The following is a 25,554-nucleotide window of genomic DNA, read 5'->3' as shown; positions in this document are numbered from 1 at the left end:
GATGCAGAGCTTTGCAACTTATTTCCAGTCTGTTTTACCCCTCCAAGTCTGCTCAGCAAGGGAGATTCTCAGAGCACTAGGTTACATGGCAATTCCAGTGCTACCACTAGCCAGGATGATATGAGGAAAAATATAGTGGTACTTGAAAAATGTATTGTTTCAACCCTCCCCCCCCGGATACACAGATCCCCGAATACCTTGCCTGAAGGGGGAGATCCTTTGGTAGGCATCACAAGTGAATCTCTTTCCAGGGTTTCCCTTCAAGATGTAGGTTCAAAGTCAAGAGATGCACACACACTCTGCCAACATAGCTTGGGGAGCATGGACAGGGACTTGCAAGGTACAGGTTTTTTGGCAAGCCAGTCGTAGGACAGAGCAGAACACATCCGGAAGGAGGTGCAGAACCTCATTCAGATCCTGCCATCTATGGAAACCAGGACTTCTAAAGGTATTCACAGATAACACATCATATGGTGTATATAAACAAACAAGAATGGACAAGATCCTACCAGCTGTATGGATTGGTTCAAATAGCTTGGGACCCGGCGATTAAGGCAAACATTTCTCCTCTAAGCAGTATACATTCCCTCCCAGGACAATGCCCTGGCAGACTCCCTCAGCAGGTCAGTGGAAGACCCTCACAAATGGATGCTGAAAAAGAGGTCCTCCTAAACATAGTCCACCAATGGGGTACACCACAGGTAGACTTCTTTGCCTCAGAAAACAAAACTCCCTCTCTTTTGCATAAGGGCACCTTGCCACTAGGCCTGGAGGAGAGAGGCCTCGTCTTTCCAGAGGACAGAAAACTTTCTTTATGCCTTCTCTACTGCATCTACTCCAAAGTTCTAGTCAGAATCCCCCCCCCCCCAAAAAAAAAGGCAACATTGGTTCCCACTTCTCTATCCTCTACTGGGGCAATCACTGCAAGCTACCATACAAAGTGTACCTGATCACACAACAGAAGGGCACCACATACACAAACACTGTAGATATAGCCAACCTTCTGGCAGACAGGTTCAGTGAAAACTTTACCCCTCTGCCCCCCCCCCCCCCATCAGTAAATCAGGACATCCCCAGCACCTGCCCCCCCCCCCTTTATCTCTATGGAGCAAGTCATCACTGCCCTCTTAAAGGCAAAAAATACAGCCTCCATGAGACCCGGTAGCATCCTAGGGTGCATCCTACATGAACTCGGGCAGGAACTTGCAGCACCATTAGGCACCCTATTCAACCAAAGCCTGAATACTGGCTTAGTTCCACCCGAGTGGAGGACAGCCACTGTCATCCCTTTGCACAAAGGTGGAGCATCCATCGAGCCAGGAAATTATAGACCCATCAGCTTAACTAGCCTGATCTGCAAGGCTATGGAGCAGATTATCATGGACCTCATTAACTAGGACATTGACAACCTCCAAACACTCGATCCCACATGAGGTCATGCCTGTTAAATTTGGTCAACTTTTTTTGAGACAGTCACCAAAGCCATGGTCAAGGGATAAGACTGTGCACACTGCCTACCTTGACCTGGCCAGCCTTCGATACTTTTCCCCACGCTGGTATAATAGATAAACTTTCTCAACTAGGCATCAGTTCCTGTGTTACCAGATGGGTAACTGGCTCAATGATGGATCCTACCTAATTAAAAATAGGGGAACCCACTTCAAGCAGTCAACCCGTAATGAGCGGTGTACCCCAGGGATTGGTCTTGGGGTCTTTGTTTGGAATATATTTTTCTGAGGTGCAGGCCAAAACCAGTTGGCTGTGGCTGACCAGCAAACTGGGTGCTGTCATCAATTCCCCTATTGATGTGGACATCTTCCAAGAGGGTCTCAGCCGAACAAATGACTGGTGCCAGAAACCTGGCCTTAAACTGAATGCCAAAAATGCATCATCATATCCTTTGGGGAAAGTGTCCCCACAAATTATCACATTAATAGCAAGGTTCTAAGCACGAAATTAGTCATGAGGGACTTGGGCACCCAGGCTGATGGCAAACTGACTTTTGACCACCATATTGCCTCCGCTGTACTGAAAGCTTTCTACATGGCCTACCTCATTAGTAAAGGTATCTCATCCAGAGACAACGTGGTCATAACATCCCTGTATTATTCCCTTATAAGACCCATTTATTGAGTACAATGCCCCTTTTGCCATGTACCTCGCAAAGCACATGCAACAGCTGGAGAGACCACAGAGGCTCCTCACCAAGAGAATCCAGGGCCTCAAACATCTATCCTACACAGATAGGCTAAAGGTCTTGTCCCTCTACTCAGACTTCTACAGACTCCTCAGAGGTGACTTCTGTCTGGCATACAAAGCAATCTCAGACCCCGCCTTGATGGGACTGCTGCATATCTGCAAGTCAAGCTCCATTTGAGTAACCCTCACGTGCAACCTCGACCTGGTCTGTGACATCAGTAGGACTTATTGGCAGGACAGATTTGTGTCCCAGAGACTCCTCCTTCTGTGGAATAAACTCCCTCTCCACCTCAAGCAGAGTAACTCATTAACACTTTTTAGGGGCAACCTGGATAACTGGATGGGGAACAGAAAATGCACCCCTGGGATTCCACCTGTGTCCCTGCTGGACAGGAGTATTGCGTGCTGACTTGTTGGAACATGGGCTAAATTCTTGGCTAGGCTTGTAAGGGCCTCAGGGCCAATAGCCTAGTAACTTCTTGTGATCGTATGATCCTATGAATTCTATCCCCAGTCCACAAAATCGGAGAAAGATTACTCCATTCCTTGAATGTGCACAGATGGCTTATATTTTAACTGGGCAAGATGGTCTGTTCATAAGTTAGACCAACTGTTTCCTTCCTAGACAATTGCTAGCTGGATTTTGAGGTCTATTTCCTATTACAATGGCAAATCCTTGCCCTTTTTCCCAAAAGGTCATTCTACTAGAGTAGTGGCCTCTTCTGGAGCTTTCCACAAGGGGATAGAGTCCATTAATACTGGAAGCAGCTACCTGGTCTTCGGTGCACACTTTCACCAATTATTACAGAGTAGATGCCGTTCCTAAATCCAGAGCAGCATTTTCCAGGTCATTTCTTTGTGGTCTCTTAGACAGTTCTTACAATTCTCACAGTTCTCAGCCTTCCACCCTTTTTTTCCTTCAAACTTTAGAAATCACCCATCTGTTTGAAATACTGCAACAATGATTTCAGTTAGGACATAGTACAGTTTTTTTTAAGAATTTACCATAATAGTAGATGTCCAACTGATATCTGTTGCATTATTCCTTCCCATGTGCCGTACCACTTCTTTTCTTTTCTGTCCCTCCTTTTGCTTACCTGCCCTAGTGGGCAGCTTCTAGGATCAAGGGGGGCATTCATTTTCACCTGCTTTTCCCCTCTTAGCTAACCTTTTTTCCAGCATGTCTTCAGGCTGCTGACTTAAAGATAATCTGAGGATTTACATGTACCCCTACACTTGTAGGCTGAGGTCATGCTTCAGATGTATGGCTTATGGAGGGTTTATACTTCCATACCCCAGCAGGCTGTCAGTGGCAATAACCCATCTGTTTGGAACCTGCAAGAGTGACCAGTTGGACGTCTACTGCTGTGGTAAGTTCTTGTATAACTGTACTTTCTAATAAACTCTAATTCAAACACAAAAGCAGTGAAGTGTAAAACTCACTGTTAATACCTTTTAAAGTATTTTGCTGGAGGGTGTTTTTCCCATCAAGTAGGGGATTATGTCCCCCATACCCTTGTTGTGTTATTGTGTACCAACTCCAAAATCACTGTTCCTTAGAGTAGGGGGTATACTCTGTAGCACCGCCACCTTGTTCTTCGTGTATATCCCCTTCATTCACATTTCTGCCCTTCAAGGGTCACATTTACAGTCTTCAGGTTTTCAAAAAGTACTGATCACTATTGTGTGTGCTAGATGCATTTTGACTAATAAACTTAGTTTAATGATACAGAACAACTAATAACCAATAGAAAGTATCACAGCAGTCAAACCAAAGGACGTCTCGTTCAAACTACTTTATTAAAATAATAAAGAGCGATTGAGGTCTTTCATCCTATAAAACATTAGAGCTTCTTCAAAATCACTTGTTTTAATAAAGTAGTTTGAACAAGAAATCCTTTGGTATGACTGCTACAATACTTTGTAGTAGTTACTAGATGCATTTTGAAGCTGAATCTCCTAATCTGTATGAAACCATCATTTTTTGTTTGTTAGGACTAGGTCTGCCTTAAGGATGGCTCTCAGTTTCTGTCCAACATTGTTTCAGAGCCGTCACCGAACCAGTCAGTTAGTCAGCTTGTTTTCTTTCCAAGGGAAGAATCAGAGCAAAAAGCCTACCATACCCAAGATATGCATCATCAGCTTAGGGTTTACCATGAACATGAGTTCAAGAATACATTCCAGTTGTTTTGTCATCTTTACTTCTGATAGCAAAAGCCTGGAGCTGCAAATAGACTTTTTAAAAGGATTGCCAGCTGCATCATTTTCTGCCATCCTGCAGTCATGCAGACTTTGCCAGCATAGTAAAGGGTCATTCAGCCTTGGCGGTGATGTTTGGAGTTCTTGTTGCATGTATGTTTTAATTGTTAATTCCTTTGAGGTGAAGACTCAGTTTAATTTGTACCTTTTTCACATATTACCGTGTAGGCTCCACTCCAGGAAATTTGCTTCCTTTGGCAATTCATTGCTTTAGGATTCAGCTTTTTCGGTTAATTTTGACTTTGTTTAGCTAGTTTATACTTCCTTTTTGAGTTTTTTTTGCAGACACTGGTTGAGATTCTTCCAAGCTTTTGCACACTGCAGGGGTTGACTCTGAGTAACTTATAACAGATAAGTGAGCACTCACCATCTTGTATTCAAGAGGGCCTTCCTTTACAGGTGTTTATTACTGTCCTGCCATACCCCTTCTTGATGAACAGTTTTCTACCTGCTTTGAGTCAAGTGATCTCTGTAAGTGATAAAATAGTGTTTATGTAGTGTTCATTTTGTCACACGTCTGTAACTCATCTCTGTGGTGGGGTCAGATTTGTCAGCATAGGGTCATGTGCATCCTTCTTTCATGGGACATTTGGGCCACAGCATATACTAGGGAGGGGTACACAGCAGAGTGCTCTAAGAACTGTTACATGAGGTGGTTCATAGGATGATACTAGGCTATTGGCCCAGAGGCCCTTATAAGCCTAGCCAGGAATTTTGCCAATGTTCCCTCAAAGTGAGCACCTGTTTCCCCTGTACAGCAGGGACACAGGTGGGATCCCAGGGGTGTATTTTCTGTTTCCCATCCAGTCGTCCAGGTTCCTCTTAAAGAGGGCGTGACATGGAAAGGGAGTCTATTCCACAGATGGGGGGAGTCTTTGGGACACAAATCTATCCCTACAACAAGTTCTATTAATGTCACAGACTAGGTTAAGGCCTTGCATATGGGTTGCGTGAGTGGAGTTTGTCTTACAGATATACAGCAACTCCATCAAGGCTTGGTCTGAAATGGCCTTGTATGCCAGACACAGGTCACCTCTGAGCAGTCTGTATGGGACTGAGTAGAGGAACAGGGCTTTTAGCCTGTCTTTGTAGGATAGGTGTTTGAGACCCTGGATTTTCCTGGTCAGGAGCCTCTGTGGTCTCTCCAACTGCTGCATGTGCTTGGCAAGGTACATGCCGAAGGGGGCATTGTACTTGATAATGGGTCAGATAAGAGAGGAGTACAGGGATGTTATGACCTCAGTGTTCCTAGATGAAATACCCTTATTTATGAGGTGAGCCATGTAGAAAAGCCTTCCATACAATGGAGGCAGTGTGGTGGTCAAAAGTCAGGTTGCGATCAACCTGGGTGTCAAAGTCCGTCATGACTGATTGCATTGTATTAGTACATTGTTATTAATGTGCTAATTAGTGTGGATGACATTTTCCCCACAGGGGATAATGATGCATTTCTTTGAGGCCATGCTTTTGGCACAAGTCATTAGTTTGGGTAAGACCCTCTTGGAGGATGTTCACATCAGTAGGGGAATTTAAGACCACGCCCAGCTTGCAGTGATTTGCAAACTTGGTCAGCCACAGACCACTGGTTTTGGCTTGCACCTTAGAAAAGTATATCCCAAACAGTAGAGGTCCCAAGACAGATCCTTGGGGTGCACCACTTGTTACAGGTCTATTATTAGAGGTGGCTTCCCCTACTTTGACTGAGTGGGTACTATCAGTGAGCCAGTTAGCTACTCATCTGGTAACATACGATTTGATGAGTTTGTATTATGCCCAAGTGGGGAATAGTGTCAAAGGCTTTGGCTGGGTCAAGGTAGGCAGCGTGCACAGTCTTTCCCTCGTCATGGCTTTGGTGACTGTTTCGAAGAAGTCGACCCAGTTTAAGAGGCATGATCTCCCTTTGACAAAACCAAACTGTGTGGGGTCAAGCGTTTGGAGATTCCCAATTTCCTTGTTTATAAGGTCCATGATAATGTATTCCATGGCTTTGCAGATCAGGCTAGTTAGGGTGATGGGCCTATAATTGCCTGGGTCAGTGGACGCTCCACCTTTGTGTAGAGAGATGACAGTTGCTGTCCTCCATTCAGCTGGGATGAAGCCGGTGCTCAGGCTTTGGTTGAATAGGGTATCTAATAGAGCTGACAGCTCATGCCTGAGTTAATGTAGGCTACAGCCAGGGATGTTATCAGGTCCCATGGAGACTGTATTTTTTTGCCTTTGAGAGGGCATTAAGGACCTGCTTCCTGGTGATGTGCAGAGGGGGGGGGGGCAGGTGCTGGGGATGTCCTAGTTTACTGATGAGGGGACAGGGGGGTGAAGTTTTAACTGAACCTGTCTGCTAGCAGGTTGGCTGTATCTATGGCGTCTGTATATGTGGTGTTATTGACCATCAGTTCAGAGCAGATTTGGGTGTTGCCTTTGGGATTGCAGACATATGGTTGCTAGAAATTCCTAGGTGTTAGCGATAGTATAGGTCCCTCAAAGACTGGCTGATATAGGGCATACTTGCATATCTGCTTGTATGTGGTAGATCATTTTGGTCAGTATATGAAGATTTTTGTCTTCTGTGGTTGTATGAGTTAATCTGAGCATTATAACAGTAAGTGGCAGTGATGGTAAATAAGTTAGTTGTATGCTTTTTAGTATACTGAACATGTCCGCTAACCAGACAAGTGTTTCTGGGTCACCCCTGAAAACAGATACCTGTGGCTTGTGGGTTTTAAGTGATTAACAAATGAATAAGTGCATAGGCTTCTAATATGGGCTTCTCAGTCCTACTATAGCTATTGTTGGCAAGTGTTTTTTTTTTTTTTTTTCGTTACTAACAAATGCATTCTTCTTTCTTCTTGTAGGTATTTTGGGGTCTGGACAAAAAGCTGGCCCAGCGTAAGCACTTCCCATCTGTAAACTGGTTGATCAGTTATAGTAAGTACACTCGTGCTCTTGATGAGTACTATGACAAACAGTTCCCTGAATTTGTACCTCTCAGGACAAAGGCAAAGGAAATTTTGCAAGAGGAGGAAGACCTGGCAGAGATTGTGCAACTTGTAGGAAAGGTAAGTAGTTGCCTCAGTATTGAACTAACACTAGAAGTATATGATGCCTACTGGTATAAAAGGGGAGTAGAGATATCCCTTCGTAATAAAACTGGCATGGTAATTTGTATGTTGGGTGAATGTTTGTATTAACTAAATTACTGAACACCACAGTGGTTGTCATCGCCCCTGTGTCCATAAGGATGGATTGAACACCACAGTGGTTATGTCATCGCCCCTGTCTCAGTAGGGATGGATTGAACACCACAGTTATCACCCTTGTCTGCATAGGGATGGATGGTGTTAAACAAACTCTCTTGCAGAGCAGCAACCTATCTACAATTTTTTTCCATAAACATTAAATTAAGCATAATTCCTGAGCTGTGATTGACTGTAGAAATGATATGTGCAAACTGGTCATAGTCACAACTGCAGTGAGCTTGTAATCTGTAAAATATTCCTTTAAATTGCAGAGAAAGTTGCAGCTGTTTTGATTTCACTTGTTTCACTTGATAACTTTGATTCAAATTGATTTCATAAGTGGGAGATTATTATAACTAAATTATAACTGATGGGTCACTTATTTGTTTTTTCTTTGAAGGGATTTAAACTGAAGATGTAGACTTAATAGCACACTATGGTAAGAACCTGTATGAGAACTGACTTCATAGAACATGGTAACCAGTGATGTCCTTCAAGGATGCATCTGCAGTCCTTACAAATGGGTTGTCCTGTCGTCAGGCAGCCCTTCGGTTGGCCGGATTCCAAAGTCTGGGTCTGGCTTCGGCTGGTGTCGCACTTCACCCGACGTCATTGCGGCAGTTCTTCGGGTATAAAGGCATCAGCCGACGCCATTTTCCTCAGTCTTTCTTGCCGTGTGGCGCCCGAAGCAGAAGCTGTTTGCAAGTGCCGGTCGGTCAGATCCAGAGATTACTACTACCGAATATTACTTCGAAGACTTCTAAAGCTAAGTACCCCGTTGGGGACTCTTTCTTGCCTCAGCCGATGTCAGAGAAAGTGAATAACTGTTTATCTTGTGGGAAACAAATACCTCATAAAGATTTCCACTCCTACTGCATACATTGTTTAGGCCCAGACCACGACGTAGCAGCTTGTCTAGCCTGTGCTTCTTTTAACCGACGGACGCTTAGACGTCGGTCGGAGTTTGCTGAACAGATTTTCGGCTCCGATTTTGCCTATATTATGCCATCGGATCCTCCGACAACGCAAATTACCAAAAAACGCAAAGAAAAGGACCGACACTCACGGTCCGCAGTTTTGGCCGAAACCGCGGTTAAGCAAACCGCGAGTGTCTCGGTTTCGGCCGAAACCGAGCAAGCGGTTCTTTCTTCAGCCGAAACCATGCCTTCTACCGAGGCCTCTTCTAACCTGGTAGAATCGGCTTCTGAAACCCTTCCTTCTGTTGCGGTTTCACAGGAATTATCAGGCACCATTCCCCTGGATATTTCAACCCCTGCACGTGGAGCTGCTAGGCCTCCTGCAGCAATGTCTATTAAGGCCTTTGCCAGGGCTAAAGCAGCCAAAGCATCAAAAACGGTGCCTGCCAAACCCCCCTCTCACAGGCCCAGCACCAGCTCCCACATGCTTTCTTTGGCTGAGGATCTCATCTCTTTAATTCGTGGATCCCAGCCTCATCCAGACAGGGCTTCTCTCCCTCCTCCAGAAAAGAGGCCTAGAGCAGAGCCCCCTGAGCCAGTATCCACAGATGATTCCTCCGATGACTCAGAACATACAGACCCTCCTGAGGCTCCTTATTCTCCTTACGGAGACTCTGATGCTGAAGAGTCCATCCCTTCAGCCTCTCCGCCTGAGGAATTTTCCTTTGGGGAAACCTTGCATGCTATGAGGGAACAATTTCAGTGGCAGGACCAAGAGGACCTTTCTACATTTGCCACAACATAGGCCTTTAGCTATACCTCCAGTTCTTTCTGTTGTAGATGATGCATTTAATGATGCTTGCACTGCTCCTGATTCATTACCTCCGGCTCCTGCTAAGCCCGATAGGTTCTACAGGGTCCCGGATACTCATCACCATTTATACAAGGCTCCTTTTGCAGATCCAGAGACTATCTCCCAGGGCCCTAAAGCTGTAGCAGCTACTTCTACTAAAAACCCTCTCCCCTCTGAAAGGGAATCCAGGTCCTTAGAGAGATGGGGTAAAAAAGTTTACACCTCTGCTACTTTGTCAGCTAGGGCTTTGAACTGCCAATTTCATATGATTCAATATCAAGAGTTTATGCTTGACCAGTTAACTAAAAAACTGTCCTCTGAAGAATCTATAGATAAAAAGTATGTTCAAGAAATGGTACATAACATACAGCAGGTTAGTAACCATTCTTTAAAATGTGGCTATGATGCACTGGAGGCTTCCTTTAGATCAGCCATGACTGGCACAGTTATCAGGAGGCATGCATGGTTAAAAGAACAGGCATTACCAGACCATGTCAAATCAAAGCTTTTGGATGCACCCATGGACAAGGTCAATTTATTTGGTTCCCCTGCACAGCAGGTACTAAAAAAGACGGAAGAGAAGGCAAAATCTGTACAAACAGTGAAAGATTTCTTACAGGTTCAACCTCCAAGGTTTAGCAGGAACTGGCCCTCCAAGAACTGGTCCTTTCCGGACTCCTCTAAGACAGAAAGAGGCAGGAATAGGCGCTCTAGAGGCAGAAACCAATCCAGGGGTGCCTACAGGGGACGCCAGTGGCAAGGTAACCAGCGAGGCACGGATGCAGCCACCACCACTACAACAACTCAATCACAGTGACTTGGCGGTGGCACCGCCTACCAGGGAACAACTAGAAGCACCCTTAGGCGGAAAGCTAACCTTATTTTCAAAGAACTGGCATTGCATCACAAGAGAAAAATGGATTTTGCAAACTATAGACCAAGGTTACAGGTTCCACTTCCATACTCTACCAGGAAAGAGAGGAATGCCAAACCTACCACCTACTCAAAGGACAGAAGCTCTAAAGCAAATATCTCAATTATTAAAAATGAGAGCTGTGGAAAAGGTACCATCTATGGAGCAAGGAAAGGGATTTTACTCCAGACTCTTCCTGGTACCAAGAAAAGAAAACAAATGGAGGCCTATTCTAGACCTGTCCGCTTTAAACACATTCCTCATTGTTCCAAAATTCAAAATGCTGACCCTACAGCAGCTTCTTCCCATGCTGGGCAAGGAGTCTTGGCTGGTAACTCTAGATCTCAAGGAGGCATACCTGCACGTCCCCATACGACCAATTTGCAGAAGATATCTCAGATTTCTTGCAGGATCAGAGCATTATCAATTCTCAGCATTGCCCTTTGGCTTATCTACTGCGCCCAGAGTGTTCACGAAATGCCTGGCATCAGTAATCGCTCATTGCAGACTTCAGGGGATTCAAATTTATCCTTACCTGGACGACTGCCTGATACAAGCGGACAACAAAAGCAAGCTAACAGAAGACTTACAAAGAGTCATTTACCTGCTGCAAGCCCTGGGATATACAGTCAATATAAAAAAGTCAAGGCTGATTCCATCCCAAAGAATAACTTTTCTGGGTGCAGAACTGGACACATCAAAACAAATGGCATTCCTAACTGCAGAAAAGAAAGAGCAACTACCTCTTTATTTCTTGGCATTAACAAAGCAGAACCATCTAACTGCAAGAAAAGTGCTACAAGCTCTAGGCTTCATGGCATCCTGCATAATACTGGTCCCTCATGCCAGACTGCATATGAGAAAGCTACAGTGGTACCTGAAGAATTTGTGGTCCCAACACAAGCACAGCCTAGAAACCAAAATTCCAATAATCCCATGCCTGAAGCAAGAGTTCCTATGGTGGGCTCAGGCCTGTCAATCAAACACAGGATTGCCCTTCTGCAACAGTCAACCAAGACAAACCATCACGACAGATGCCTCAGACCTCGGTTGGGGGGCACACATGCTGGGCAAGTGCATTCAAGGCCTATGGACTCAAGACCAGCTGCACCTGCACATAAATCTAAAGGAAATGATGGCAGTAAAATTGGCAATCCAGTCATTCAGACCTTTTCTCCAAGTAGGTCAGTTGATGATAAGGACAGACAACACCACAGTTATGTGGTACATCAACAAACAGGGAGGCACACATTCATATCCTCTATGCCGGCTGGCACTGGACCTATGGGATGTGGCTCTGAGCTACAACATTCAGTTACAAGCAATTTTTGTACTGGGGAAGGAAAACATTCTAGCAGACATACTAAGCAGGACTACCACAGATGCCCACGAATGGATGCTGCATCCGGACATCTTCAAAGCCATCACAAGAGAATGGGGACTACCACAAATAGACTTGTTTGCATCCCCACTCAATCACCAGCTAAAGAAATTCTGCACAAGGACGTACCACCCACTTGCTTGGAAGATGGACTCCCTATCTTTCAGTTGGAAAAACCTGACAGCATACGCATTCCCACCACTTCCTTTGATGCACAAAGTGCTTCTGAAGATCAAAGAGGAACGTCCGAGGATCATTCTGATAGCTCCAGACTGGCCAAGACAACATTGGTATCCATTGCTGAGGAGCATGTCGCGGGAACAAATATGGACACTCCCCCTGATCCCCATTGCTGTTAACACAGAACAACTACAGCATCCTGCATCCAAACCTGAAGACTCTGCAACTAACTGCCTGGAACATTAGATAACAGCAATTAACCCAAATTTATCCCAAAGGGTTAAAGACATAATCCTGGAGGCTCGTAGACCTTCAACAAGAAAGAATTATGCAGCAAAATGGAAACGATATCTCATTTGGAGTACTGCAAAGGGGCAAGATGTGACACTGGTGAACATAGCCAACATCCTGGAGTACTTGGCAGAGCTCTTCCATACAGGCCTGTCCTATTCTTCCATCAAGATACATGCATCAGCTATTTCAGCAGAATACAGCTTGGATCCTCCTGTCTTCTCTCATCCTCTGCTCAGACAGTTTCTGAGAGGAATTAAAAATGTGAAACCTCCCAGGAAACCTCCATTGCCAGCATGGGACTTGAACTTTGTACTAGAAAAATTGACACTTCCCCCTTTCGAACCAGCAGCAACAGCAGAATTACAATACTTATCCTGGAAGACTGCTTTCCTGCTGGCAATAACTTCAGCAAGAAGGGTCTCTGAACTACAGGCATTAATGGCAGTGCAACCCTTCCTGATCTTCCATCAGGATAGAGTGTCCATGAGAACAAATCCTACATTTATGCCTAAGGTGGTATCCAGAGTCTCTTTAAATCAGGCTATCCACCTACCTACATTCTTCCCAACCCACAGAACAGGGGAGAAAGACTCTTGCATACCTTGGATGTACATAGACAATTACGCTACTACCTGGACAGGACAAAAAACAATAGAAAAACTGACCAGCTTCTGGTAGCATATGCAACAGGAAAGGAAGGAAAACCAATTTCAAAACAGACAATCTCCAAATGGATAGGAAATTGCATTAGATTTTGTTACTCCTACCATGGAAAGAAAACTCCAGAGAACATCAGGCCTCACTCCACAAGGGCTACAGCCACTACCACAGCTTTCTTCACGAGGAGTGGCTACCAAGGACATTATAGAGGCTGCTACTTGGACCTCCGTGCATACATTTGCCAAGCATTATAATTTACCTCTATACTCTAGATCCCGAGCAGGTTTTGCCACTGCTGTTTTGCAAGGGATCCTAACTACACCATAATCTCTACGCTTTTCCTCCTCCCCTAGTTTAGCTATGGTATTCTACCCATTTGTAAGGACTGCAGATGCATCCTTGAAGGACATAGTACAGTTTTGTACCTACCATAAATGTAGATGTCCGATAGGAATGCATCTGCAGTCAGGATTACCCACCCACCTTCCCCTCTGAGGTACTCCTAGGGTATTTGCCAACCTTCAGCTAGCTTGGAGGGGATCTATTATGGTGTATTTGTTTGTATATATGTACATATATGCTTATTTTATGTGTTTGCTCTCTACTATTTGGAAACTTTGGCATTTATCCAAATTTAGCCATCCAAGAGGGCACCTGGCATCTGGGGCAAGAAACACTGAGGAAAATGGCGTCGGCTGATGCCTTTATACCCGAAGAACTGCCGCAATGACGTCGGGTGAAGTGCGACACCAGCCGAAGCCAGACCCAGACTTTGGAATCCGGCTGACCGAAGGGCTGCCTGACGACAGGACAACCCATTTGTAAGGACTGCAGATGCATTCCTATCGGACATCTACATTTATGGTAGGTACAAAACTGTACTTTACCAGGCTTGTGCACAGTGAAAACACATACTGCAAGTCTGTATGCAGTTCACAGATGATGGATGCTTTATTTGTAACTGTACTTCAACAAGACTTGACATATTAAGGTTAAAATGTTTACTAAAATGATTTACAGAGTCTTACAACTATAATGTTAGACTTTATTGTTCCAGTGATGCAAAATTACTTTAAAATTATAACTGCACACAGTTTTTTTCAGTGAGACAGAATTAACTAAAATTCTACCACAGACTGAGGTTTATATACATTTTATCAACAGTAAGTGAGCAGTAAGTTAATGAGCGTCAAGATCAGCTTACTTTTCAGACACCCTCACATCAAGTGTTATTAGTCATACAACAGAAATGTGTTGTCCAACATGACTTTTGTTAATCATCTTGTACTGTAAGGACTTGAATAGCAGCTAGTTTTGTCTTGGCACTAAAGATTACCATACTCATAATTTTTAGTGCGCCTCTGTCTCCTGAACTCTTTTTCTTTGTTGTGCTTGTAGTGATCCCCAGTGGCCCATGACTACTTGAGCTGTGACATTGTATTTTTTTCTGAAATTTGAATTTTTGCAGTGTACAACCTTTATCAGATTTTCACTTCATTTGTGCAGACCTTTCCAAACCCTTGGTGAGATTTCAACTTGCATTTCATTTTACTGTAACTTGGCTCTCCTCCCTTTGATGTTCTTCATGTTTCACTGTTGCAGTCATCACCTGTGGGTTATCCCTGCTGTGGTAGCCCTCAGCCGGCCCGAATACCAGAGTCAATGTGACGTCACATTGTCAATGCTATAAAGCAAGGCAGCCGACGCCATTACATCAGTCTTTCTTGCTGTGGAGCCCGTAGCAGATGCAGATGTTCTTCGTGTTTCACTGTTGCAGTCATCACGTTTGGGTTATCTGCCTGCAGGTAACCCTCAGCTGGCCTGAATGCCATAGTCTTGGATTCCTGCGTCGGATGCTGTCTCTTCTTCCATGACGTCAGGTGTATAAAACATGTGGCCGACACCATTACATCAGTCTTTCTTGTCATGTGGTGCCCGAAGCAGAAGCAGTTTGCAACTGCCGGTCGGCCAACTCCTGACATTTTTGTTTTCGAGTTTCAGAACCGAAGTCTTCAAAAAAGCCAAGTACCCCATTGGGGATTCTTTTTCTTGCTCTAACTGATGTCAGTAAAAGTTAACAATTGTCTTACCTGTGGCAAGCAAATACCTCATAAAGATTTTCATTCGTACTGCATTCCTTGCTTAGGCCCAGACCACGATGTCCCTTGCTGTCAGTTTTGTGCCTTGTTCAACCCCCGAACTATTTGTCGTCAGGATATATTTGCAGCAAATTATTTTGGTACTCTGTATAACTACCCAGAAATGGCTTCGTTAAGCCATCCGACTACCGATCTTTTGAAAAAACAGACAGACTGCATAGTTCCAAAACTGCCGACGACACTTCCGTTAAGCTAGTTGCCAGTCCACTGGTACTCATTGAGGCACTTTCGCAGCCCCTGATACCCGCTACTTCAGATTTGCAGGCCTCTACTGAGACCCTTTCGGAGTCTGGTATGCCGTGAGATGCTTCTTCGACTATGGAACCTGCGGATGTCTCTACCTTGGATGGGTCCGGAGTCTCTGTGCAGGCACCGGCTTCTGAGGGTGTACTCAGGCCTACAGACTTGCATTTTAAACCAACGCCATCTTCTTCATCCATGCCCAAAACTCGATCCATGCCTAGGAAACCGACATCCAAACTGCATGCTCAGGCCCATATGCCTAAAAAACAAATGCTTAGAATGGCCGAAGACCTTATTACCTTAATTATGGGAAGCCAGCCTTCCCCCTTTGAGAGACCTTTCCTTCTGACTCTTCTGATCAGGAATCTGATATTTATGTTCCTTCTGATGACCAGGATTTGCCCTTGTATACCTATGAGGATTCCATTCTCTCTGCCTCCCCTCCAGAAGATTTTTATTTTAGTGAAACCTTGCACATTCTTAGGGAGCATTTTCGCTGGGAAAGCCAAGATTACTCTGACTTGAAAAAGAGGCTTAGGGAATTATTACTTCTTCCTCAACACAGGCCTTTAGCTATCCCTCCTGTTATGGACATTGTAGGTGATGCTTTCTTGGAATCTAGCATTTCCCTAGGCACTTTACTTCCAGCTCCCAGAAAACCTGACCAGTATTAGAGTACCTGACTCTCAAGTTCCTGTTCAAGAATCCTACTGTGGATCCAGAAACCATTTCCCAAGGTCCAAAAGGCATTAAGGCTACTGCTGCCAAAAATCCTACCCCTTCTGATAGAGATTCTAGAGCCTTGGACAGATGGGGTAAGGAGGTATACACTTCTGCTACTTTGGCCATTAGGGCTTTAAATTACCAGTTTCATATGTTAAAGTACCAGCAGCATATTATGAGAGTACTTAAACAGAAAATGATGTTGATTCCTGACTGTGCTGAACACAAAGAATTACAGGATTTAATGCATGCTGCAGAACAAGTTGGTAAACATACTTTGCAATGTGGTTTTGACTCTTTAGAAGCATCTTACAGGGCTGCTGTCACTGGGTCTCTACTTAGAAGGCATGCTTGGCTTAAGGAGCAAAACTTGCCAGATCATGTTAAACCCCAGATTTAGTAGGCATTGGCCTTCAAAGAATTGGTCCTTTCCAGGCTCTTCCAGGCCTTCAGTCCAAACCCAGGAACAGCAGACCACCTAGGTTACAGTCTCAGGCTGCACACAGGCCTAAGCAGTGGGGAGCTCCCACTTCCAAAGCAGGTAGTAGTAAGCCACCGCCTACAGAAAAATGGCACAGTGACTTAACCTTAACCCTTCCAAGCCCTACTCAACTGCTTATCCCCTTAGGAGGAAAACTCGGCCTGCATGCAAAAAACTGGGAATCCGTTACCCAGGACAAAGTGGTTTTGAATATAGTTTCCCAAGGATACAGATTCCACTTCCACACCCTTCCAACGCCAAACTGTTGGCCAGACCTACCCCCAAATCAGTGGGCAGAGGACCAACAACAGGTTCTCTCTCTTCTAAGTATCAGGGCTATTCAACCTGTCTCAGCTCAACAAAGTGGACAAGGTTTGTATTCAAGACTTTTCCTGGTACCCAAAAAAGACAGCTTCTGGCATCCTTTCCTGGACCTCTCTATTCTAAACACCTTTCTGGTAATCCCAAAATTAAAAATGCTAACTCTTCAACAGCAGCTTCCTATGTTAGGCAAAGATGCCTGGTTGGCAACCTTAAACGTAAAGGAAGCTTACCTGCACATTCCAGTAAGGGAATCCTGCAGGAAATACCTACTCTTCAGGGCAAGCTCCATGCACTATCAGTTCTCTGCACTTTCCTTTGGCTTATCTACTGCGCCCAGGGTATTCAAAATGTGTCTAGCTCCAGCCATTGCATTTTGCAAGCAGAGAAATATTCAAACATACCCATACTTGGACGATTGTCTGATTTAGGCAGAAAGGCAGGACTTGCTATTAAAACATCTGGCATTCGTAAAGAAACTTCTAACCTCACTGGGGTACACCGTAAATGAAAAGAAATCACACCTAGTACCCTGCCAACAGATTGTATTCCTGGGAGCAAGCTTGAACACAACTTCCCAGATGGTTTTCCTTACTCTAGAGAAACAAGTTTATTTGACAACCTATTTCAAACTACTGGCCACAAAGACCCAACTGTCTGCAAGGAATATTCTGCAAGCCCTGGGGTTCATGGCCTCTTGCATTCTACTAATTCCATATGCAAGACTGCATATGAGGAAACTACAATGGTATCTAAAAAGCCTATGGTGTCATTATTCTGAGGACCTGGAGTCGATTTCTATCATTCCTTGTATAAAGACAGAGTTCCGTTGGTGGGCAGAGGCCTGCTACCACAACAAGGGGCCTCCCTTTCACTCTACCCTGCCCCCAAACCCTAACAACTGATGCATCAGACTATGCGTGGGGGGCTCACTTGGCAAGGTAGTGCATTCAGGGCAAATGGAACCCGAGACAGATGCACCTGCATATCAACCAAACAGAAATGTTAGCTGTACAGAATTTCCTGACAGCCTTCAAAGACCACATTTTTCCAGGACAATTATTGGTAAAGACTGACAACACTACAGTTATGTGGTACATAAACAGGCAGGGGGGAAACCTCTGCAGAATAGCCATGGCTCTGTGGAACACAGCCTTGAGCTACCAAGTGCACCTACAGGCTCAATTCCTGCCAGACAAGCTAAATTCACTGGTAGACCTAAGCAGAAACCTCATGGATCCACACGAACGGAAACTGGAACCAAAAATATTCAACCTCTTGAACAAATGGGGGACTCCAGAGAAAGACCTGTTTGCCTCCTCTCAGAACTACCAATTGGACAAATTCTGCATGAGGACTTCCCACAGTCAGGCTTGGAAAGTGGATGCCCTGTCCTTTACCTGGGAAAGCCTCTTGGTTTATGCCTTTCCCTCTCTGCCTCTCCTCCCGAAGGTTCTGCAAAAGATCAAACTGGGCAAGCCAAGGACAATATTGATTGAACCAGACCGGTCATGCCAGCACTGGTACCCCCTCTTGAGCAGTATGTCACTGCAGGAACCATGGCACCTGTCTCAGACACCTTCCCTGCTGTCCCAGCAGGTGGGCCAGATTCTCCACCCACAGCTTCAAACCCTGAACCTTGCAACCTGGCTACTTCCTTGAGTTCTCCAATAGCATCCTTCAGTAAGCAGGTGCTAGATGTCATTCTGGAGGCAAGGAGACCTAGTACTAGAAAATCCTTTGCTGAAAAGTGGAAAATATACTGTTCCTGGAGCTAGACTCTGGGGATGGGCACAATGGTGCCCAGCTTACCTCATATTCTTCAGTACTTAACAGAAATGCTCCACAAGGGCCTATCCTTCTCGTCAATTAAAATTCATGCCTCTGCCATTTCAGCACATTATAATACTGCACCACCTCTCTTTTCTCACCCCCTGCTAAAGCAATTCCTTAGAGGGGCCAAAAATTTAAGACCCCACCAGGAGAGCCCCTACTCCAGGCTGGAACCTTAACTTTGTATTGGAAAAGCTAACTCTCCCTCCATTTGAGCCAGCTGCATCTGCAGAGTTGAAATTCCTTTCTTGGAAAATGGCCTTCCTTCTAGCCATCACTTCAGCAAGAAGAGTGTCTGACTTACAGGCCCTCATGGCAGTGGAACCCTTCATTATCTTTCATGCAGACAGGGTTTCCCTCAGGGCCAATCCTTCCTTTATGCCCAAGGTGGTGTCTAATGTGGCCCTAAATCAGTCCATTCATTTGCCTACCTTTTTCCCTAATCCACAAAACAAAGGAGAATGAATGCTGCACTCTTTGGACGTGCACAGACAACTTAGATTTTATTTGGACAGGACTAAGCCTCTCAGAAAATCTGAACATCTGCTAGTTGGCTTTGCTGCAGGGGCAGAGGGGAAGGCCATTTCAAAGCAAAACATTTCTAAATGGATAGCCCATTGCATTCATTTCTGCTACAAGCACCATGGAAAACCTACCCCACAGGGGATAAGATCACAGTCTGCCAGGGCTGCATCTACCTCTACAGCCTTTCTCAGAGGAGTCCCTACCAGGGACATCCTAGAATCTATCTGGAGCTCCATACATACCTTCATCAAGCATTACCACATACCTATTTTTTCTGAATCCAGGGCTGGTTTTGCCACTGCAGTCTTGCAGGGCTTAATAGCTGACCCTAATGCTCTCTAACTTCCTCCTCCCTTCCTTAGCTTTTGGGAATCAACCCAAGTGTAATGACTGCAACAGTGAAACATGAAGAACATAGTACAGTTGTGTACACTTGCCATAAATGTAGATGTTCGAGTGTATTCACTGTTGCAGTCCTGGTTACCCTCCCTCCAGCCCCCTGACTTCTCTTGGCTCTACTTTTCCTTCTTGTTTGGTGTATTTAACCTTTCTGCTGTATTTGCTTTTTGATGGAGGTGTAACATAACATATAATTGCTTCCCTTTGTGGGGGCACCTGACATCTGGGGCAAGAAAAACTGATGTAATGGCATCGGCTGCATGTTTTATACCCCTGATGACCTGACGTCATGGAAGAAGAGAGAGCATCTGACGCAGGAATCCAAGACTCTGGTATTCAGGCCAGCTGAGGGCTACCTGCAGGCAGATAACCCAAATGTGATGACTGCAACAATGAATACACTCAAACATCTACATTTATGGTAAGTGTACACAACTGTACTTTCGCAAGTGTGCCAGTCTGTCGCTACCAGAGCTTGAATTACAACTGAACATGTTTAAATCTAAGTACCCTGTTGGGGATCCTTTTTTCTTGCACTAACCTATGTCCGAAGAAGTTAACAACTGTCTCGCCTGTGGAAAGCAAATCCCTCACCGAGACTTCCATTCATACTGTGTCATTTGTTTAGGCCCAGACCACGACATCCCCCGTTGCCAGTTCTGTGCCGTCTTTAACACTATAACCATTCGGTGTAGAGCCCTTATTGTAGCCAGGTTTTTTCATCTTCCAAATTCACATTCTGAAATGGTGTCTGTCAGCCAACAATCCATAGACATTCTGAAAAAAAAAGTAAGGATAAAGATAGAGACAGACCACACAAGACTAAGCCTTCCGACGACTCTACGGCTAAGCAGGTTGTTGTCAGCTCTCCAGAATTCAGTGAGGCTCCTTCGCAGCCCCTGATCCCCGATCAAATACCTTTGCAGGTCTCTACTGAGACCCTTTCGGAGTCCAGTATGCCACAGAAATCTTCGTCGTCTTCCGAGCCTTTGGTTATTTCTGCCTCTGTTAGGTCTGGAGCCACAATGCAGGCACCAGCTTCCGAGGAGGTTTTTCACACTACCGATTTCTAGACAAAAACCATAGTCTTCTCATCAGACTACCATTTCTCTCGGACCGATGGATACTCTTAGGCCTAGAAGCAAGGCCACTCCTAGGAAATTTACCTCTAGCCACCATTTTACTCCTGCTCCACCACCCCAAGCTGAAATGCTTAAAATGGTAGAGGATTACATCACCCTTATCAGGGGTAGTCAGGCCACAACGTCTGAAAGTAAGAGACCTTTCTCCTGAAATGCTGACAGAACAGGATTTTGAGGAGTCTGATTATTCAGATGTTGAAGAGAAACAACAAACCTCTGACTGCTTATGAGGATTCAGATGCAGAAGAATCCATTCCTTCTGCATCCCCACCAGAAGATCTTTCCTTTGGGGAAACTTTTCACACCCTGAGGGAACATTTCCACTGGGAATCCCAGGGCTTCCCTCAATCTAAGAAAAGACTAAGATAGTTTCTAGACCTGGCCCAACACAGACCCTTGGCCATCCCCCCAGTCTTAGAGGTGGTGGATGATGTCTTCCATGAATCCAATTTAGCTCCGGATGCCCTCCCACCTGCTCCCAGAAAACCTGACCGGTATTAGAGTACTGGATTCTCAAATACCTGTACAGAAATCCTGCTGCAGACCCAGAGGTCATTACACAAGGAACAAAAGAACCCAAGGCTAGTTCTGCAAAGAATCCTATTCCTTCTGACAAGGATTCCAGAGCTCTGGACAGATGGGGTAAAAAAGTATGCACCTCTGCAACCTTAGCTATCAGAGCACTCAACTGTCGGTTCCACATGTTAAAATATCAACAACACACTTGGAACTATTAAAGCAAAGGATTTCAACCTTTCCTGACTGTGCCAATTCGAAAGAGTTAGCAGATTTACTGCACTCTACTTGTCAAGTGGCCAAACACTCATTACACTGTGGATATGACACCCTAGCAGCCTCAAGCAGGGTAGCAGTGTCAGGATCTGTCATTAGGAGACATGCATGGTTGAAGGAACAACCTCTCCCTGATCATGTCAAATCTAAATTATTTGATGCACCCTTGGATAAGGGCTGCTTGTTTGGAGTAAAAGCAGAAGAGGTGCTTAAAAAGATGAAAGACAAAGCAAAATTTAAAAGATTTCTTTCAGGTACAACCTCCTAGGTTCAGCAGGAATTTTCCTTCAAAGCTCTGGTCCTTTCCTGCACCTAACAGACAGGGGCTGGGTAAGCCCCGCAGAGGGACAGACCACCCAGACTCCTATCCCAGGGACAGCAGAGAGAAACAAGCAGTGGACCACTTCTGCTTCAAAGGCAGGGAGTTCTAAGCCATACCTCTATGGCAAAAACTGTCAAGGACTCACTCTCCCCCCCCCCCTCTGCCCTCTTTTTACAAAAACTAGTAGGAAGGTTCTCCCTCTGCAAAGAAAATGGGCTTTCTGTAACAAAGGACCAACGGGTCTTAAAGATCATTTTCAAGGATACAAATTCTCTTTCAGTGAACTCCCAATCCCAAGAAGGTACACAGACTTGCCTCCAAATCAGTGGGCAGAGGTACTGAAACAAGTCCAAACTGTCATATCCCAAGGGGCAATAGAACCTGTCCCCTCAGATCAAACAGGCAAATGCTTTTATTCCAGACTATTCCTTGTTCCCAGAAAAGAGGGTATTTGGTGCCCCACCCTAGATCTATCCATTCTGAACACCATCCTGGTGGTCCCCAAATTCAAAATGCTAACTTTGCAGCAGCTGCTGCCTATGCTGACAAAAAATGCCTGGTTAGTCACCCTAGATCTAAAATATGCCTACCTCCACATCCCCATAAGGGAATCGTGCAGGAAATTCCTTCACTTCAAGGCAGGCTCACAACACTTTCAGTTCTCTGCGTTACCCTTTGGCTTATTTACTGCTCCCAGGGAATTCCCCAAATGCTTAACCCAGTCTATAGCCTTTTGCAGACAGAAAAATATACAGATTTACCCTTACCTGGATGACTGCCTCATTCAGGCAGAGTACAAAGAAAAGCTACTCCAGGACCTCCTCTTTGTCAAAACCCTCCAAAGCTCCTTATGGTACACCATCAACTAGAAGAAATCAAAGCAAACACCCTCCAGGAAGATCATTTTCTTGGTAGCACTGCTGGACACAGCATCCCAAATGGCCTTCCTATCCCCAGAAAAGCAGAGCTTCCTGCCTCTCTACTTTACCCAGCTGGCTTCCAGAAAAGTTCCTGCAAACCTTGGGGTACATGGCATCTTGCATCCTTCTAATTCCTGTGGCCAGGCTTCACATGAGAGAACTTCAGTGGCATCTAAAGAACCTTTGGTGTCAGCACTCAAAAACTCTAGAGATCTCTCTCCCTCTGATCTCCTGTATAAGGGCCGAGTTCCTCTGGTGGGCAAGGGCCTGTGCCAAGAACAAGGGTCTTTCCTTCACCCTTCGCAGAACTGGGCAGACCATAACCGCTGATGCCTCAGACATTGCTTGGGGTGCTCACCTAGAAGGCAGGTGCTCCCAAGGTCTTTGGGATGCCCAGCACCTTCCCTTACACATCAACCAGAAGAAAATGATGGCAGTACAAAAGGCTCCGACATCCTTCAAACCCCACCTCAAGCCGGGGGTTCTCCTTAAAACAGACAACACCACAGTAATGTGATACATCAACAAACAGGGAGGAATCCAATCTTAGCCAGAGATTCATGGCTAGCCTGCACAGTGGGTGACTGCTTCTTCCATGAAATTGCACCTAATAGCCCAAGACCTACCAGGGATCAGCAACACCCTGGCAGACCACTTGAGCAGAAACTTACTGAACCCCCCCACGAATGGCAGCTCCACAGAAAAATCTTTTTACAAATCACTCCGGAGTGGGGGACTCCGGAGGTGGAGCTCTTTGCTTCGCATCTCAACCATCAGCTGAAAAAATTCTGTTCCAGGGAGTATCACCTCCTAGCGTGGAAGGTGGATGCCTTGACCTTCCCCTAGAACTCTCTCTGTGTGCGCATTCCCTCCTCTGCCTCTTATTCCCAAGGTACTGATCAAAATAAGGGAGGAGCGACCAAAGGCCATCCTCATTGCTCCAGTTTGCCCCAAACAACATTGGTACCCCTTACTGCGCAGCCTGACATTACAGTCTCCCAGGCAGCTTCCTTTGATCTCAGACCTCAGACCTCTTGACTCAGTTGGGGGGGGGGTGCTGCACCCAGACTTGCAGACTCCATCAGCATGGCTAATACTCTAAAGGTAAACAAGGGGCCCCTGTTAAGCAAACAGGTCCTAGACATCATCACAGAGGCCAGAAGGCCCAACGCCAGAAAATCTTATGCAGGAAAATGGAAAAGATTCTGCTCCTGGAGCCGGTCCAGAGGCGGCAAATACCTCACAACCTTCCATCCCTTTTATCCCGAACTACCTAGCAGAGCTACTTAATAGTGGCCTCTCCTTCTCTTCTATTTAAATCCACACCTCAGCCATTTCAGCTCATTTTGACACAGACCAACCTCTGTTCTCCCATCCTTTGATTAAACAATTCCTCAGAGGGGCTTTTAATATCAGACCTCCCAGAAGGCCACCCACGCCAGCCTGGGACCTGAATTATGTTTTGGAAAAACTAACCACTCTTCAAACCTTCTGTCTGTCTGTCTGTCTGTCTGTCTGTCTGTCTGTGCGTCTGTCTGTCTGTGCGTCTGTCTGTCTGTGCATCTGTCTGTCTGTCTGTCTGTGTGTGTGCAGAACTAAGATAGCTCTCCTAGAAGACTGCTTTTTTACTAGCTATCATCTCAGCCAGAAAGGTTTCAAAACTTCAGGCACTGATGGCCATTGAGCCCTTCATCATTTTCCATGCAGACAGGGTCTCCCTGAGGACTAATCCCTCCTGTATGCCCAAGGTGGTATCTAATGTGACTCTTAACCAAGCCATACATCTACCCACCTTCTTTCCTAACCCTCAAAACAAGGGGAAAAGAATTCTGCACTCACTAGATGTTCACAGACAACTCTGATACTATCTGGACCGTACTAAACCCTTCAGGAAAACAGACCAACTACTTGTCAACTTTTCCCCAGGGGCAGAGGGGAAACCCATTTCCAAGCAAACCATTTCTAAGTGGATATCGCACTGTATCCATTTCTGCTACAGATTACATGGGGAAACCACCTCCTAAGTCCATTCGACCCCATTCCACTGGGGCAGTCTCCACTTCCACAGCATTCCTCAGAGGAGTTCCCACCAGGGACATCCTGGAAGTTGCCATCTGGGCTTCTGTCCATACCTTTACCAAGCATTACCTCCTACCTCTGTTTTTAAGGCTAGGGCCAGGTTTGCCTCTGCAGTTCTGCAGGGCAATGCTGACCCATTCCTAGGTCTCTTACTAATCCTACCACCCTTCTCAGCTTTGAGAATCCTCCCACAGATGACTGCAACAGTGAAACACGAAGAACATAGTACAGTTGTGTACACTTACCATAAATGTAGATGTTTAAGCGTATTCATTGTTGCCGTCCTGGTTTCCCTCCCTCCTCCCCCCCCTTGTATCTTCTTTCTTTTGGGAGACATAAGCTTCTAATGGTGGCTTTTAACCACCAGGACCACTTTACCATATTTACTTGGGCTTCTGACTGGTTATGGCAAGAAAAACCTGATGTATTGGCGTCAGCTGCCTTGCTTTATAGCACTGACGATCTGACGTCTGTCAGCAAGCAACAGCAGCTGACACAGAAAAACATTGACTCTGGTATGTGGGCGGGCCGAGGGCTACCACAACAGGGATAACCCACAGGTAATAACTGCAACAGTGAATACAGTCGAACGTCTACATTTATGGTAAGTGTACACAACTGTACTTTCTGGTGTGTGCGTCTGTCTGTCTGTGCCTGTGTGTGTGGAGTGGGTTTTATTCTCTTGCTGCTGTAAATAAGGCTGTTTCTTCTACATGATTATGC

General features: G+C 45.4%; 1 protein-coding gene across 1 annotated transcript in view; it reads left to right on the top strand.

Annotated features, from left to right (window-relative positions):
* Nucleotides 1-25,554, top strand: part of ATP6V1A (ATPase H+ transporting V1 subunit A) — a 449,992-nt gene that overhangs the window by 298,262 nt on the left and 126,176 nt on the right. Inside the window, exon 10 of the mRNA XM_044072828.1 lies at nucleotides 7,311-7,514. Coding sequence (XP_043928763.1) covers nucleotides 7,311-7,514 — 204 coding nt within the window. The remainder of the gene's footprint in view (nucleotides 1-7,310; nucleotides 7,515-25,554) is intronic.

This window comes from Protopterus annectens, chromosome 5.part1 (assembly GCF_019279795.1).
Source record: "Protopterus annectens isolate FY-2018-M chromosome 5.part1, PAN1.0, whole genome shotgun sequence".
NCBI classification, from domain to species: domain Eukaryota; kingdom Metazoa; phylum Chordata; order Ceratodontiformes; family Protopteridae; genus Protopterus; species Protopterus annectens.
This window is presented reverse-complemented; position numbering and strand designations above follow the sequence as displayed.